At 52.3% G+C, this 15,456-nt stretch overlaps 1 protein-coding gene across 1 annotated transcript; it reads left to right on the plus strand.

Moving 5' to 3' along the window:
• Positions 1-438: 438 nt before the first annotated feature.
• On the plus strand, positions 439-12,651 carry EBI3 (Epstein-Barr virus induced 3). The gene is made up of 7 exons (XM_032772538.1): positions 439-508; positions 6,789-6,906; positions 8,089-8,328; positions 8,662-8,779; positions 9,040-9,212; positions 10,171-10,334; positions 11,037-12,651. Exons 2-7 carry the CDS (start codon positions 6,822-6,824, stop codon positions 11,187-11,189), a joined length of 933 nt encoding a protein of 310 aa, XP_032628429.1. The 5' UTR covers positions 439-508; positions 6,789-6,821; the 3' UTR covers positions 11,190-12,651.
• The last annotated feature ends 2,805 nt before the right edge of the window (positions 12,652-15,456 follow it).

The raw sequence follows: 15,456 nt of genomic DNA on the forward strand, positions 1-15,456 counted from the left end.
GGACTCCCTAACCCCACGTTACGTGCATACTAGGAGGCCGACCCCGCTCGCATTTGTGTGAGAGCAGTAATTCCCACTGGCTTCTGAGGGGCAGGATCAAACCCTGCCGAAGCATCAGGCCTCTGAATAATCCAGCCCCTGCCTTTTTCTTAAACCCTTGTTTCAAAAGCGCTTTGCCCTGCTGCAGCTGGGCCCAGCCTGGCTAAACACACACACACACACACACACACCCCAGACACCAATTCCCTCTGCGCTTCGCGGTCCCTCCAGACACCATTCCAGGGACCATGCCTTGCCCGGGGCGGGGACTTGTGGGCTGTGTGGTTTGTGCCAAGTTGTCTCCGGGAACCTTGGTGGGAAAGGCTCATGAATTTCCTGAGCGCTTTGTGTGCGAGGAAGTGAGCAGCCGCCGTGCTGAGGTCAGATGGGGATTTTGCTTCCCGAGCCGAGGCTCCTGCAGTTGGCTCTAGTTTGGAGCGGCATCAGGACGTCGGGCTGTGCGCGTCGGGTGAGTCTCCGGTTTCCTCTGGGCTTTGATGGCAGGTGGGGCTGTTTGTTGCTCGTGTGGTTGGTGTGAAGCGTCGTGGGGCCAAGCCGTAACGTTCACTGCCTTTCACGCCCTCCTCTGCGCCCAGGAGAGGGGTGAGTAACTCACCCTCCTGGCATCAGAGCCTCTGTCAACCCTGGAGCGTAGCTGTTTGGATTTGGCACAGACCGAAAACCGCTGCGATCTCCTGGCTGTGGGCTGGGTCCTCAGTGCAGTGCCAGGCAGGACAAAATTCCCCTGGCCACTTGCCCTCCTAACCGGAGTACGAAGGATGGCGGAGGGGCCAGGGCATGGGGCTGAGTCTTGGGAAGATCTGAGTTTAATTCCTAGCTCTACTACAGACCCCTTCTGTGTCCCTTCACTTACCCGGCGCTCGGCCCCCTGGTCTGTAACCTTACCTGCTCAAATACCTGACGGAGGGGGAGGCTCTCAGATATGTGGGTTCACTGCGTGGGTAAGGGCCTTGGCAGAGCCTGGGCTGTGGCAGCAGGGCTGTCCAGGAGCGAAGGGGCTGTGGAGGCTGAACAAGAGAACAGACCAGCTGGCCCAGAAGCTGCTGCCACATGAGACCTGCCTAGCAGAGACATAGGATTGTCCACCAGAACCCCTAGCTCTGAATTCACCCCGCTAAACGGCAGAGCTCTAGGGCCACGGGGGAACATTAATGCTAAGCCCTAGCTCTTCTCTAGCACTTCCCAGCAGTAGATCTCAAAGCTCGGTGGTCACTGTCATCACCCCTAATGTGCAAATGGGGAGACTGAGGCACAGAGCAGGGATGTGACTTGCCCAAGGTCACCCTGCGGGCCAGGGTCAGAGCTAGGAATAGAACCAGGTGTCCCTGGGCCAGTGCTCTAACCAGTAAGTCAGGCTGCCTCCAAGCACGGTTTCGCCACGAGAAGATGGTGTCAGCTAAAAAAAATCCCCTTTTCTGTCCCTGCCTTGCTGGGCTGCCGGTAAAACAATCTGACCTCACCATGGCTGTTGGAGCCCATGTGCTGCCCTGGTGCATCCTGAGCCTGGCCCCTAGCAGAGAGCAGCAGGGTTTTCCTACATCTGCCAAACAGCAGCATTCACCACAGGGTCACCTCTCAGCCACAGAGCCACAACCACTCACCCAGCCTGGGAAAGCCCAGCTGAGACGCCTGCCCTGCACGCATGACTCTAGCTCCCGCTTGGTGCTGGTTCCTTTTTGCCGGCACCACACCCTCCCCTTGGACCCTTTAACCCTTTGGGCACTGGCCAATGTCGTCTGGAAAGAGCCGAAGGCTGGCAGTGCCGCGGCCTCCCGTAAGGAAGGGATTCAATTGCAGGTCTAGGGTTCAGGCTGGGTTAAGCCAGGGGTAGGGAGTCGCGGTCCGAAGTCCCCTCTGTGACTGGGTTCTCGAGACCCCGGGTAGCTTCCTCCCAGCCCAACCTGTCTCTCTTTCCCAGGAGACACTGCAGGGCCCTCGGGTGGGAGAAAGCCCAGCTGGGCCGAGGGGCTTGCTGCAGGACACACCTTCTTCACCCTGGGGGAGGCCTGTTGGGGACCCACTCTGCCAGCAAAGCAGCTGCCACTGAGCACGGGGCTCACACAAATTCAGCAGCTTCCTGTGGAAGCGCTGGGGCCCGATCCCAACGGAAGAAACAGTGGGCTCTCCTGTTTATTGCGCTCAGTGTCGCATGTCTGATTACCTGCCCTGTGGGCGGGGGGCATATGTGTGCATGCGGTGCAAGGAGCTCCCGGCCCTCAGAGACCGCGTACGGGCTTTGGAGGCCAGGGTGGCGGAACTGCAGGAGCTAAGGGAGGCAGAGAGGTATGTTGATGAGGCTTTTTGGGACACTTTAGAATTGTCCCACTTCCGGTCAGACAGCCCCTGCGCTGTTAAAGAGGATGAAAGGCTCAGGGAAGGGGAGCGGTCAGCGGGAGCAGAGGGAAACCTTCCCATAGTTGGGACCCTCCTTCCAGATGATGTTGGGGTTGCCTCTCGCACTGAGGTTACCTCTCCAGGGGAGGGAATTCCAGTTATTAGAAAAAGGCAGGTGTTAGTAATGGGAGATTCGATCATTAGAAACATAGATAGCTGGGTTTGTGATGACCGGGAGAACTGTATGGTGACTTGCCTGCCTGGTGCGAAGGTTGTGGATCTCTTGAGGCATCTAGACAGACTTATGTGCAGTGCTGGGGAGGAGCCAAAGGTCGTGGTATATATAGGACCAATGACATAGGAAAGGGTAGGAGAGATGTCCTGGAGGCCAAATTTAGGCTGCTAGGGAAGAGACTGAAATCCAGGACCTCTATGGTGGCATTCAGAAATGCTCCCAGTTCCATGCGCCAGGGCCAGTAGGCAGGCAGAGCTTCAGAAGTCTCAATGCGTGATGAGACGATGGTGTAGAAAGGAGGGGTTTAGATTCATTAGGAACTGGGAAACTTTTGGAATGGCGGGAGCCTATACAGGAGAGATGGGCTCCACCTAAACAAAGTGGAACCAGACTGCTGGCACTTAACATTAAAAAGGTTGCAGAGCAGTTTTTAAACTAGGAGATGGGGGAAAGCTGACTGCTTGCAGAGGAGCATGTGGATTGGACAGAGACTTCTCTTAGAGGAGAGTCTATTGATAGAAGATTCTCTAGGTTTTGTCAGGAGGAGAGGATGGAAGAGATAATGTAAGGGCCAGATCAGATGAAAACAAAACATTCACATAAAAAAGAATCTGACACATCAGAAAAGGCAGACAAATAAATAACAGTGACAAGTTTTTAAAGTGCTTGTACACAAATGCTAGAAGTCTAAATAATAAGATGGGTGAAACTAGAGTGCCTTGTGATAAAGGAGGATATTGATATATAGGCATCACAGAAACCTGGTGGACTGAGGACAATCAATGGGACACAATCATTCCTCTAGGGGTACAAAATATATCGAAGGACAGAACAGGTATGTGCGGGGGAGGGGGAGAAGTGGCACTATATGTGAAAGAAAATGTAGAATCAAATGAAGTAAAAATCTTAAGTGAATCCACATGTTCCATAGAATCTCTATGGATAGTAATTTCATGCTCTAATAAGAATATAACATTAGGGATCTATTATCGACCACCTGACCAGGACAGTGATAGTGATGATGAAATGCTAGGGAATTAGAGAGGCTATCAAATTAAGAACTCAATAATAGTGGGGGATTTCAATTATCCCCATATTGACTGGGAACATGTCACCTCAGGACGAAATGCAGAGACAAAATTTCTCGATACTTTAAATGACTGCTTCTTGAGCAGCTGGTACAGGAACCCACAAGGGGAGAGGCAACTCTCTATTTAGTCCTGAGTGGAGCGCAGGAGCTGGTCCAAGAGGTAACTATACAGGACCGCTTGGAAATAGTGACCATAATATAATAACATTTAACATCCCTGTGGTGTGGAAGAACATCTCAACAGCCCAACACTGTGGCATTTAATTTCAAAAAGGGAACCTATGCAAAAATGAGGGGTTAGTTAAACAGAAAGTTAAAAGGTACAGTGACTAAAGTGAAATCCCTGCAAGCTGCATGGACACTGCTTTTAAAAGACACCATAATAGAGGCCCAACTTAATGTATTTATCCCAAATTAAGAAACACAGTAAAAGAACTAAAAAAGAGCCACCGTGGCTTAACAACCATGTAAAAGAAGCAGTGAGAGATAAAAAAGGCATCTTTTAAAAAAGTGGAAGTCAAATCCTAGAGGGTAAATAGAAAGGAGCATAAACACTGCCAAATTAAGTGTAAAAATGTAATAAGAAAAGCCAAAGAGGAGTTTGAAGAACGGCTAGCCAAAAACTCAAAGGTAATAACAAAATGTTTTTTTAAGTACATCAGAAGCAGGAAGCCTGCTAAACAACCAGTGGGGCCCTGGATGATCGAGATACAAAAGGAGCGCTTAAAGACGATAAAGTCATTGCGGAGAAACTAAATGGAATTCTTTGCTTCAGTCTTCATGGCTGAGGATGTTAGGGAGATTCCCAAACCTGAGCCGGCTTTTGTAGGTGACAAATCTGAGGAACTGTCACAGATTGAAGTGTCACTAGAGGAGGTTTTGGAATTAATTGATAAACTTAACAGTAACAAGTCACCGGGACCAGATGGCATTCACCCAAGAGTTCTGAAAGAACTCAAATGTGAAAGTTGTGGAACTATTAACTATGGTTTGTAACCTGTCCTTTAAATCGGCTTCTGTACCCAATGACTGGAAGATAGCTATGTAACGCCAATATTTTAAAAGGGCTCTAGAGGTGATCCCGGCAATTACAGACCAGTAAGTCTAACGTCAGTACCAGGCAAATTAGTTGAAACAATAGTAAAGAATAAAATTGTCAGACACATAGAAGAACATAAATTGTTGGGCAAAAGTCAACATGGTTCTGTAAAGGGAAATCATGTCTTACTAATCTATTAGAGTTCTTTTGAAGGGGTCAACAAACATGTGGACAAGGGGGATCCAGTGGACATAGTGTACTTAGATTTCCAGAAAGCCTTTGACAAGGTCCCTCACCAAAGGCTCTTACGTAAATTAAGTTGTCATGGGATAAAAGGGAAGGTCCTTTCATGGATTGAGAACTGGTTAAAAGACAGGGAACAAAGGGTAGGAATATAATGGTAAATTTCTCAGAATGGAGAGGGGTAACTAGTGGTGTTCCCCAAGGGTCAGTCCTAGGACCAATCCTATTCAACTTATTCATAAATGATCTGGAGAAAGGGGTAAACAGTGAGTGAGTGGCAAAGTTTGCAGATGATACTAAAACTGCTCAAGATAGTTAAGACCAAAGCAGACTGTGAAGAACTTCAAAAAGATCTCAACAAAACTAAGTGATTGGGCAACAAAATGGCAAATGAAATTTAATGTGGATAAATGTAAAGTAGAGCATACTGGAAAAAATAACCCCAACTATACATACAATATGATGGGGGCTAATTTAGCTACAACTAATCAGGAAAGAGATCTTGGAGTCATCATGGATAGTTCTTGGGAGATGTCCACACAGTGTGAAGTAGCAGTCAAAAAAGTGAACAGAATGTTAGGAATAATTAAAAAAGCTGTAGAGATAAGATGGAGAATATCTTATTGCCCTGATATAAATCCATGGTATAGCCACATCCTGAATACTGTGTACAGATGTGGTCTCCTCACCTCAAAAAACATATACTGGCACTAGAAAAGATTCAGAGAAATGATTAGGGGTTTGGAACAGGTCCCATATGAGGCGAGATTACAGAGGCGAGGACTTTTCAGCTTGGAAAAGAGGAGACTAAGGGGGGATATGATAGAGGTATATAAAATCACGAGTGATGTGGAGAAAGTAAATAAGGAAACGTTATTTACTTGTTCCCATAATATGAGAACTAGACGCCACCAAATGAAATTAATGGGCAGCAGGTTTAAAACAAATAAAAGGAAGTCCTTCACACAGCGCGCAGTCAACCTGTGGAACTCCTTGCCTGAGGAGGTTGTGAAGGTTAGGACTATAACAGGATTAAAAAGAGAACTAGATAAATTCACAGAGGTTAAGTTCATTAATGGCTATTAGCCAGGATGTCTGGAGAGAGATCACTTGATCATTACCTGTTAAGTTCACTCCCTCTGAGACGTTGTTCACTGTTAGTAGACAGGATACTGGGCTGGATGGACCTTTGATCTGACCCAGTATGGCTGTTCTTAAGGAAGCTGGGTGGGGTGGCCTGCCCCACCCCAGGGATGGATTCCCTTCCCTGGAGCACAACCGCCAGCACATGCCGTTTGCTCTTCCAGGCACTAGCCTGGCTGGATGTGGTGCTGAATTCGAGATGGGGCCTCAGCCCCAGCATCAGATCTTCTGCACTTGGCTGGCAGGATGCTTTTCCTTACCGCAGGATTGTTGTTTAGCTGTCCGCCGGTAGCAAGCAGAAGGCTCAACCCAGAGCAGGGCCCTGCACAGACACCCAGTGACAGAGAGGGGCCCTGCCCCAAAGAGTTCACAACCTAACTAGACAAAGGGGGGAGGGGAAACTGAGGCACGGAAGGGTGAAGGGACTTGCCCAGTTGCTGGGCATAGAACCCAGGTCCCAGGCCTTTTCTTCTAACCACTGGATGATGCTGCCTTCATGCAGCCCAAACCCCGTCCATAAATGACGTCAATCTCTTGCCCCAACCACCCAGGGTCAAGCACCTCTCGGGAAGGTGTTATCTGTTCCCAGCCACACCCACTTTCAGACCTTGATCTTGCTCCACTCCTGACGGCTTTTTCTCCAGGTGCCCGTGCTGCTGACCAGCACCCGCTGGGAGATGAAGTGGATGGTGATCATCACCTTGGTCCTGCCGGCCTGGTCCGCCCCCTGCAGCAGCACGGCTGGGAGCGATGGAGAGGAAGGTATGAGGGGGAAGGGCCATTTCCCAGTGGCCCCTAGCAAGGCTTTGTGTGGCTGTGGGGTTTGTTCCGTAGCACCAGGATACGCCGAGCAGATGGTCCCTTGCACTCCGATGCGCCATCTCACCCAGTAGCCTGACTCTGACCCAGCCAATGACGCATGCAGCAGAGGGTGGTACTTGGGGTAACCAGACAGCAAGTGTGAAAAATCGGGATGGGGTGGAGGGTAATAGGAGCCCATATAAGAAAAAGACCCACAAATCGTGACTGTTCCTATAAAATCGGGACATCAGGTCACCCTGGTGGTACTAGATCATGGAGGGTGGGGGAGAGGGGAATTTCTCCTGACCCTAGCTGGTGATCGGCTTGTGCCTGAAGCTGGCCGGTGGGCAGCCCCTGCAGATTAATCGTAGTGAGGGGATAACATCACGCGTGGAACTGACGCTGGGCACGTTAGGTTAACAACAAGAAGGGCAGGGAGGAGGGAAGGCTGCCTCCCTTGGGGGGAGGGGGGGTCACATTGCTTTGCAAGCCCCATTTAGCCAGGAACGTGCCGGGCAGAACCACCTGCCTTGGGAACTTCCCCTGCTGGGAACGGCCCACTCCTGGGCCAGTCATTTCCTATGAGGTCAGTGGCAGAGTCAAGAAGTGAACCCAGGAGTCCTGGCTTCCCAGTCTGGTGTCCTGGCCCCCGGGTCATAATCCTGGGGGGAGGTTTTCAAAAGCTGCAGAGGGAGTTAGGCCAGTTAAGCTAGCGGTGAAAAGCAGGACGAGATCCGGTGGCTGGGAGCTGAAGCCAGCCACGTTCTAATGAGAACCAGGACCCCAGCAGTAACAGGGACGGGGATTAACCAGCAGGACGCGCTCCGGAGGGAAGTGGTGGATTCTGCATCTCTGAATGCCTTCAGATCAACTCTGGCAGCCTGTCTGGAAGAGACGCTTTGACTGAACAAGTACCGGGCTCACAATGGGGGTAACTGGGTTAAATTCTCCAGCCTGTGATACCCAGCAGATCAGACCAGATGATCTCCTGCTCCCTTCTGAATTCCCCTAAATGGTAATGGGATTTGAGCACTTCGCTCCTCTGGTGGCTTTTAACCCCTGCCCCAAAGCAGCACCTACTGCCTGCCCAAGCTCCGGGTACCATGCCGGGCACCCTGTGACAGCTCCCCCCTTGCGTTGTAGGCCTCTGCCACATCCAGCACGGCGCGCTTGGCACTGACCTGCTTCTACGCTGCGACGCTCCCGGCGGGAGGGTGGAATGGAGAGTGAATGGCACCAAGGTGGCCGCATCCGAGGCCACGGCGGGAGGAGACAAGGACCAGCTCTTGCTGCAGAACGCCAGCCTGGCCCAGGAGGGGGAATACAGCTGCCACCACCCCGGCACTGGGAGGACCCTGCGCAGGATTCGGCTGCGGGTGGGCTGTGAGTGCGCAGTTCCTTTCTGTGTGTCGGGGGGTGGGGGTTCTCTCATTCTGCCCCACACCCACAGCTGCTGTGCCACAGGTTGTCAGGAGTGGGGAAATGAACCCGGGACCTCAGGCTCTCAATGCAGATGCTTCTGCTGCTGCCTGAGCTAAAAGAGCTGCTTCTGTTGGCGAAGGCTGGGGCAGGCTGATCAGTGGGGCCCCCCCTGGGACAGAGCGCCAGGCTGAGTGGGGTGAGTGACGTGTGCTGCTCCAGGATTGCGCTGCTCTGGATATAGTCCGGCTTCCCCTGCAATGTCTGTGTGACTGTCCGTCCCTCCCCATCCTGCAGCACCCCCCGAGAAGCCTGCCGTTGAGTGTTGGGCTGTCAGTTACCCCCAGACCGTCAACTGTACTTGGAAGCTGGCGTCTGAACCGCGCCCGGAGACGTATTTCATCACCACGTACAGGTAAAATCCTTCAGGGGCCAGCTGAGGACAAGGGGATGAGGGAGGAAGAGAGGACCTGACCTCTAGGTGGTCCCCGAGTTCAGTCCCCAGGTGCAATCAGCTGACTCTTGGGGCATCACTCAAATGCTGGGGTGAGAGGTGAGCTCAGACTCCCAGCTCACCCTGGTGAGCCCATGGTAGCACAAAGCCCACGGGGTATGTGACCCTCTGTGAGCACCAGGAGCCCATTGGACAGAGAGCTGCGTCCTCCCCTGCTGCAGGCATGGCATGGGGGCCAAGGAGAACGAGTGTTTCCAGCCATGGGCTGGGGCCCGCAGCTGCTCCATCAGCGACATCCAGATGTTTTCCATCACCCCCTACGTGCTGAATGTGACGGCCGTGAACCCGCTGGGTGCGACGATGAACCTCTTCCCCTTCATTGTGGAGCAGATCAGTAAGAGTTCACAGCCTCTCGGGATATGCCGCCATGGGGAGGGGAGGGCAGGGATCCCCGGGGACGGGGGGGCAGGGGTCCAGGGCATAAGGGTGCATGGTACCATGCTTAGAGCAGGATACTAGGGGTCAGGACTCCTGGGTTCTATTCTCAGAGCTGACCTTGAGCACATCACTTAACTTCTCTTGGTTAGAGCAGCAGGAGTGGGAGTCAGAACTCCTGGGTTCTATGCCACTTCCACGGTTGTGCTATCCCTGCACTTGGTGACCCAGGTAATGGGGCTGGGGAGGAGGATCCACCTAGTGGAGTGTGGGGCCCCAGAGAAGATATTTCAGTGAATCTGACCGTCGCGTTTCAGATACCAGTGGGACTGGATTGCGGAGGGAGACTGGGAATCTCAAAGGGGACCCACAGGACAGACCCATCCCCCCTTGGGCTCCGTGGGGAATCCTAGCCAAAACGGACTGGGTCCTTGCTGGGTCACGCAGCACACCTGGGATGGAAAGTCCCCTGGGTCTGCTGGCTGCTTGGAGGCCTTTGTGCAACGAGCCGATGGGTCTCAGCCCGTTGCACAATGGGCAGGCGCCACTCCCCAAAGCTCATCACTGCAGGCCAATGCTTAGAAGTGCTCCCTCTAGCTCTGGGGTGAGACTCTGTAGTGGGGAGCTGTGCCTGGGAAACCTCCCCTGCCCCCGCCGTATGGTGCCACGACAGAGGGCTTCAGTCTCCAGTGCTGGCTGGCTGGACCTTACCATGAGGACTTTGGGGTCTCATGGGCCCCAGCAGAGCCCCTGCTGGATATCAAAGAGCACAGCACTGGGACATTCATCGTGCTGGGCTCCCCAGCCGGTGCTGCTGGGCAAAGCAATGAGGCTGCACCTGCCGCTGGCGCGGAAGGACTCGGGCTGCCGGCCTCGCCAGGTGCTCCAGGGTGTGATTGTTCTGTGTGTTGTGTTAGTCCGGCCAGATCCCCCGGAAGACCTGAGGGTCTCCCCCATCCCTGGGGAAAGCAAGAAGCTGCTCCTGGAGTGGCAGCCGCCCAGTTCCTGGCCTTTCCCGCAGTACTTCCCACTCAAGTACCTCATCCGCTACACGAGGGAAGGAGCCAATAGCAACCGAATGGTGAGTGCCCGCGAGGCCCCAGCGCTCTCGGCTCCAGCAGTTTGCGGGTTGCTGTTGGTTCGTGGATGGCACTGAGGGCAGCCGGTGCACTCGACCCCCTGGAAAAGGCCTCGTTTGCCCTCCCAGGGCCAGGCAGGACCCGTCTGGGTCAAGGCCGTTATCTGCTTTGGCATAGAAGTGGCTCCAGTCGCATCCTGCCCGCTGCCCACACCGGGACTGCAGGGTCTGGACAAGGGCAGAGAGTCGCCGCTTTGCTTTTCTGAGCGTGCTGAAGAGCCGGACAGCTGATTAATGGGGAGGTGGGGGGATCCCCATCCACCCCAATTCTCTGTCCCTTGGCTCTGTTCCTCCTGGGGGCAGATTCTTACACCTTCTTCTGAAGCAGCAAGCACTGGCCACTGTCTGAGGCGGGAGGCTGGGCTAGGTGGGCCCCGGATCTGATCCGCTCAGGCATGTCCTCTGGTGCGCTAAGTATCCTCCTCCTCCGTGTTTCTGCACAGCGTCTCGTCCAGCGCTGAGCACGGTGCCTCCTCTTACGTACCTTAGCTTTTCCCAAGATCCAAGGGCGAGCCCAAGGCAGAGCCAGGTATAGGAGCTCTGTTTCCTGCCTCCCAGTCCGCTAGGCAACCTCCCCTTGCATTTGGCCCTGCAGGTAGGTTCCCGGCCTAACCCCACCTCCGCCATGTGTGTGTTGCCCCCCAGATCGGGCCGTACGAGCAGACCTCCTTTATCCTGACTGGGATCCGCCCCAGAGCCGTCCACCACGTGCAAGTGGCAGCCAAGGACTTCACGGACTATGGCAACTACAGCACCTGGAGCCCGCTGGTATCTGGCACCCCCTGGACACAGCCGTGAGCGGGGTTGTCTAGTGCGGCCGGAAGCTCTCGCACCTGCCTCCCAGCGGGGTCAAGATTTGACTTGCTTTTGCCTTCGCCTTTCCCTCAGGTGGCTATAATTCACCTGACAGAAAACACAGGAGCTGGGTTGGGATGGAGAGGGTCCCTGTGCTGTGAAACTCCTTTCTGCTGCTGAGCTCTCAAAACCCCTCTGTCCTTCTCCTCGCCCCCAGCCCTTCGCAGGTAACAGTCCCCACTTCTTGCCACCCTGGCTCCTGGAGCTTTGTCGTTGTTGGTGCCCTGTGTAACGCACTACGGGCTCCTGCTGTGGGCCTCAGACACTGGGGATGAGTTTCCTTGGAGCAGAGAAGTACGTGCCCCACTGGTAGGTGCGTGGGACGAGGCCCCTCTGGGCCAGTTCACCGAGGACAATGAACCTGGTACAGTCCCATCTCCAGAGCAGGCTCGGGAGGTCCTCAGGGTGGCTGTGTGTTTCAGTTAACCCTCCTCTGCTAGCAGGGCCAACTCAGAACATGGTTCCCAAGAGAGACGGGGCTAAATTCCAGCCCAAATCCTGCTCTTTGGACTCAACTATGGTTCAACTACTCATTCAAAGCCAAGCTGGCAGCAGGAGGTCACTCCTTCCCCGGGCCCCTGCCTCAAGGTGGGCTGTGGTCAGTTCAGTTCCAACGCCCTTTTTGTCGATGTCGGATCCTCTTCCTGAACCTGGGTCCCCACCCGGGCTGGCTGACCCTCTTCCCAGCGCCCAGTGTCTTCTGGTTTCCTGCCCTTTTTCTGGCCAGTTCCCTTCCTGTCATCCTCCCCCATGATGGATGCCCTCCTCTCCCTGTATCTCTGTCCTCTGTCCTCTGTGCCAGACTCATCATCCTACTTCTAGAGAGGAGACAGCACGGGAGGCCCTGTGGGACCAAATCATGTGCCACCAGCATCTCATCTCCCATCTGTCACTGCCTTGGAACGATGCAAGTATTTTCTGGCTTTGCAGCGAATTTAAAATGAGCAGCAGCTGATCTTGTAACCGACTGATATGTGTGTTGATGTCACTGGGATAGGAATATTCCGTGTCCACAGGCAAAGCTTATATGTCTGGTTTTCATATCAATAAGGCATCTTGTAATCAGGTTAAACATATTTAGGATAACCAAATACTCCCTCACTTTTTAGCCAAAGAAGTCTGAATGCTTCGGCGTTCTATCTGAGAACGTGCTCTTTCATGCAGAAGGTAGAGAAATAAAAAAGCGAACGGATAAAAGGAATAAATGGCATTTATCTTAAGCGATGGTCTGGCTGACATACTTTTCAGCTTTGGGGATTTAGGTTTATCACATTTCTACTCACCGTCTATTTTATTAGATTTTTGCCAAGAGACAGAGGCTGTTCAAACAAAGAAGAGAAAAAACATCTTACTTTTAAATAGCATCTTTCGTTGCAAAGTGTCCACTCCTTAAAGTGTTTTACAATCTAAGCCCCTAACCCTGCAAAGACTTACACCCTTACTTAGTAAGACACCAGTGGGGCTACCCATGCGTATAAAGGTAAGTACATGAGTGCTCTGCAGCATCTCGGTTTGTGGGCCTGATCCTGCCAATGCTTTTGCTGCTGAGCACAGGTTTGCTTAGTATCATGAACGATCCTATGAAGGAAACTCTTCACATTAGAAAGCGCTGTGCCTGGCAGGGAATGTCTGCAAGATCAGGCTTCAAAATACTCTACTTGAGGATTGCTGAATGCAGCCACCTCGGGGGTGGAGCCTGGTGGTTGTTTGACACAAGAGTGTAGGATAGGGAGACGTAAGAATACCATATCCATTTGAAACTACAGCTTAGTGTGAGGGGAGCGTTTTGACCTGTTGTTCTAGTATATTTTATAAGGACTTTCTTATGTCCTAGTGTCATGGAGTCCCTGGGCAATGCTCTGGAACTGCTCCTCACAAAGCCAGTCAGGACTTTGGGGAGCCTCCTCTCCCTTGGAGCAGACTGTCTTCAGGGCAAGCAGCTCACACGGCTTCACCTCCTGGGTCTGTCCTTGGCGTATTCAGCATCCTCTGCTCCTCCGTGCGCTTCCCACAGCGAGTCCACCCAGCAGGATCCTGGGGCAGCCAGAGGGTCCTGCACCCCCAATTCGCAGTCAGACGTGACTCTCAGCCAGCCAGTAAAACAGGTTTATTAGATGACAGGAACACAGTCTAAAACAGAGCTTGTAGGTACAGAGAATGGGACCCCTCAGCCAGGTCCATTCTGGGGCCCAGCGAGCCAGACAACCCTGTTTGCATTCACTTCCCGTCCCCAGCCAGCTCCAAACTGAAACCCGCCCCCCAACCCCTCCTTTCTGGCCTTTGTCTCTTTCCCGGGTCAGGAGGTTACCTGATCTCTTTGTTTTCCCATACCTTTAGCATCCCTTTGCAGGGGGGAAGGGCCCGGGCCATTTTGCCAGGAAACACAGTGTCGGCCAGAAACTGAGGCACCCGCACAGTAGTCAGAGGAAACATTAAGTACAGTCCCACTTTGTCACACCTAGTAAGATTAAATTTGTTTTTTAAATCTAGATTGGACATTTGCGCTAACAGATACATTTCAGTTCAAACAGGAATTAATTCAGGGATGCCCTGTGGCCTATATTATACATAGGTTTGGCAGCATTTGTTATTTATTTTGTTATGATTTGGATGGAAAATATTGCTGCTTATTTTGAAGCATTTTTTCCAGTTTGTATCTATTTAAATTTTCACTGTTATGGGAAACAATAACAATAGATTTTGAGATTCAAAAAGTTAAAAGCTTTATAACCATGAGAGTACACATTGTCAATATCACGTGTAAATATACAAAGTAAATATCCTTACTATGGTTGCCAACTTCCCGACTGCAGAAAACCGAACGTCCCTGCCCCGCCCCTTCTCCGAGGCCCCACCCCTGCTCACTCCATCCCCCCTCCCTCTGTTGCTCGCTTTTCTCCACCCTCATTCATTTTCAGCAAGCTGGGCAGGGGGTTGGGGTGCGGGAAGGGATGAGGGCTTTGAGTTGAGGTGCATGCTCTGGGGTGGGGCCAAAAATGAGGGGTTCAGAGTGCAGTGGGGGACTCCTGGCTGGGGCGTCAGGGGCTCTGGCTGGGGGTGCGGGCTCTGGTGTGGGGCTGGGGTGAGGAGCTCAGTGTGTGGGAGGGGGCTCTGAGAGGGAGTTTGGGTGTGGGACAGGGCTCAGGGCTGGGGTAGGTGGTTAGGGTGCAGAAGGGTGTGAAGGGTGTGGGCTCTGGGTGGCACTCACCTCAGGCAGCTCCCGGAAATGACCAGCATGTCCAGCTCCTAGGAGGAGCCATGACCAGGCAGCTCTGCATGCTGCCACTGTCCCAAGTGCCGCCCTGACAGCTCTCTTTGGCCACAGTTCCTGGCCAATGGGAGCTGCAGAGCTGGCGCTCAGGGCAGGGGCAATGTGTGGAGTCCCCATGGCCACGCCTCTGCCTTGGAGTTGAAAGAAAATGCCGGCTGCTTCCGAGAGCCACATGGAGCCAGGGCAGGCAGGGAGCCTGCCTTACCCCCACTGCGTTGCCATCCGGACTTGTAACGGCCCAGTCAGCTGTGCTAACTTGAGCTGCCAGGATCCTTTTTTAACCGGGCATTGTGGTCAAGAAACAGCCTGGCAACCCTAATCCTTACATCAAACTCCAAGTTCTCAAGTAGCATTTTTCTTACTTGGTACATTTTGATTATTAGTGATAGAAATATTTTTCATCTGGGTGGGTACAGCGAAATCAACATTTACTGAAATTTACTAATAAAAATCTAATCCTTGCAAGCCTAGCTAGACAGTAGTCACAGTGGTCCCTTCTGGCTTTATAAGATATGTTTGAGGCCAGGCCCTCATTTTGGGGTATGCTCAGCCATGTTGCCAACTTTTGCAATTTTATCACAAATCTGGCTTTAATGGGATTTGTTTGTTAGTGAAAGCCCCAGCAGCTCTAGTGATGTGAATACCTAATAATCCAGGCTTTAATTGTTTTTAAAAGAAAGTTTCTAGTTCTCGTAGCTGTAGAGAAAAGCATGAAAATGTGACCCAAGTACATCCTAAAGGCTCAAAACCCGGAAGGCAAATGAAAAGATCCCCAAATGTATTATTTTTTTAAATCTCATGATTTTCAGAACCCACCTTGTGGTTTTGGAAGGTTTGGAATTGGCAGTAGTGGATCAGACATGCTAATTGGGTTACTAACTGTCTTATCACACAAACCCAAACACCCTTGCCCCACCCCTTCCCCTGTCCCTTCTCCAA

This window comes from Chelonoidis abingdonii, chromosome 11 (assembly GCF_003597395.2).
Source record: "Chelonoidis abingdonii isolate Lonesome George chromosome 11, CheloAbing_2.0, whole genome shotgun sequence".
Classification (NCBI taxonomy): domain Eukaryota; kingdom Metazoa; phylum Chordata; order Testudines; family Testudinidae; genus Chelonoidis; species Chelonoidis abingdonii.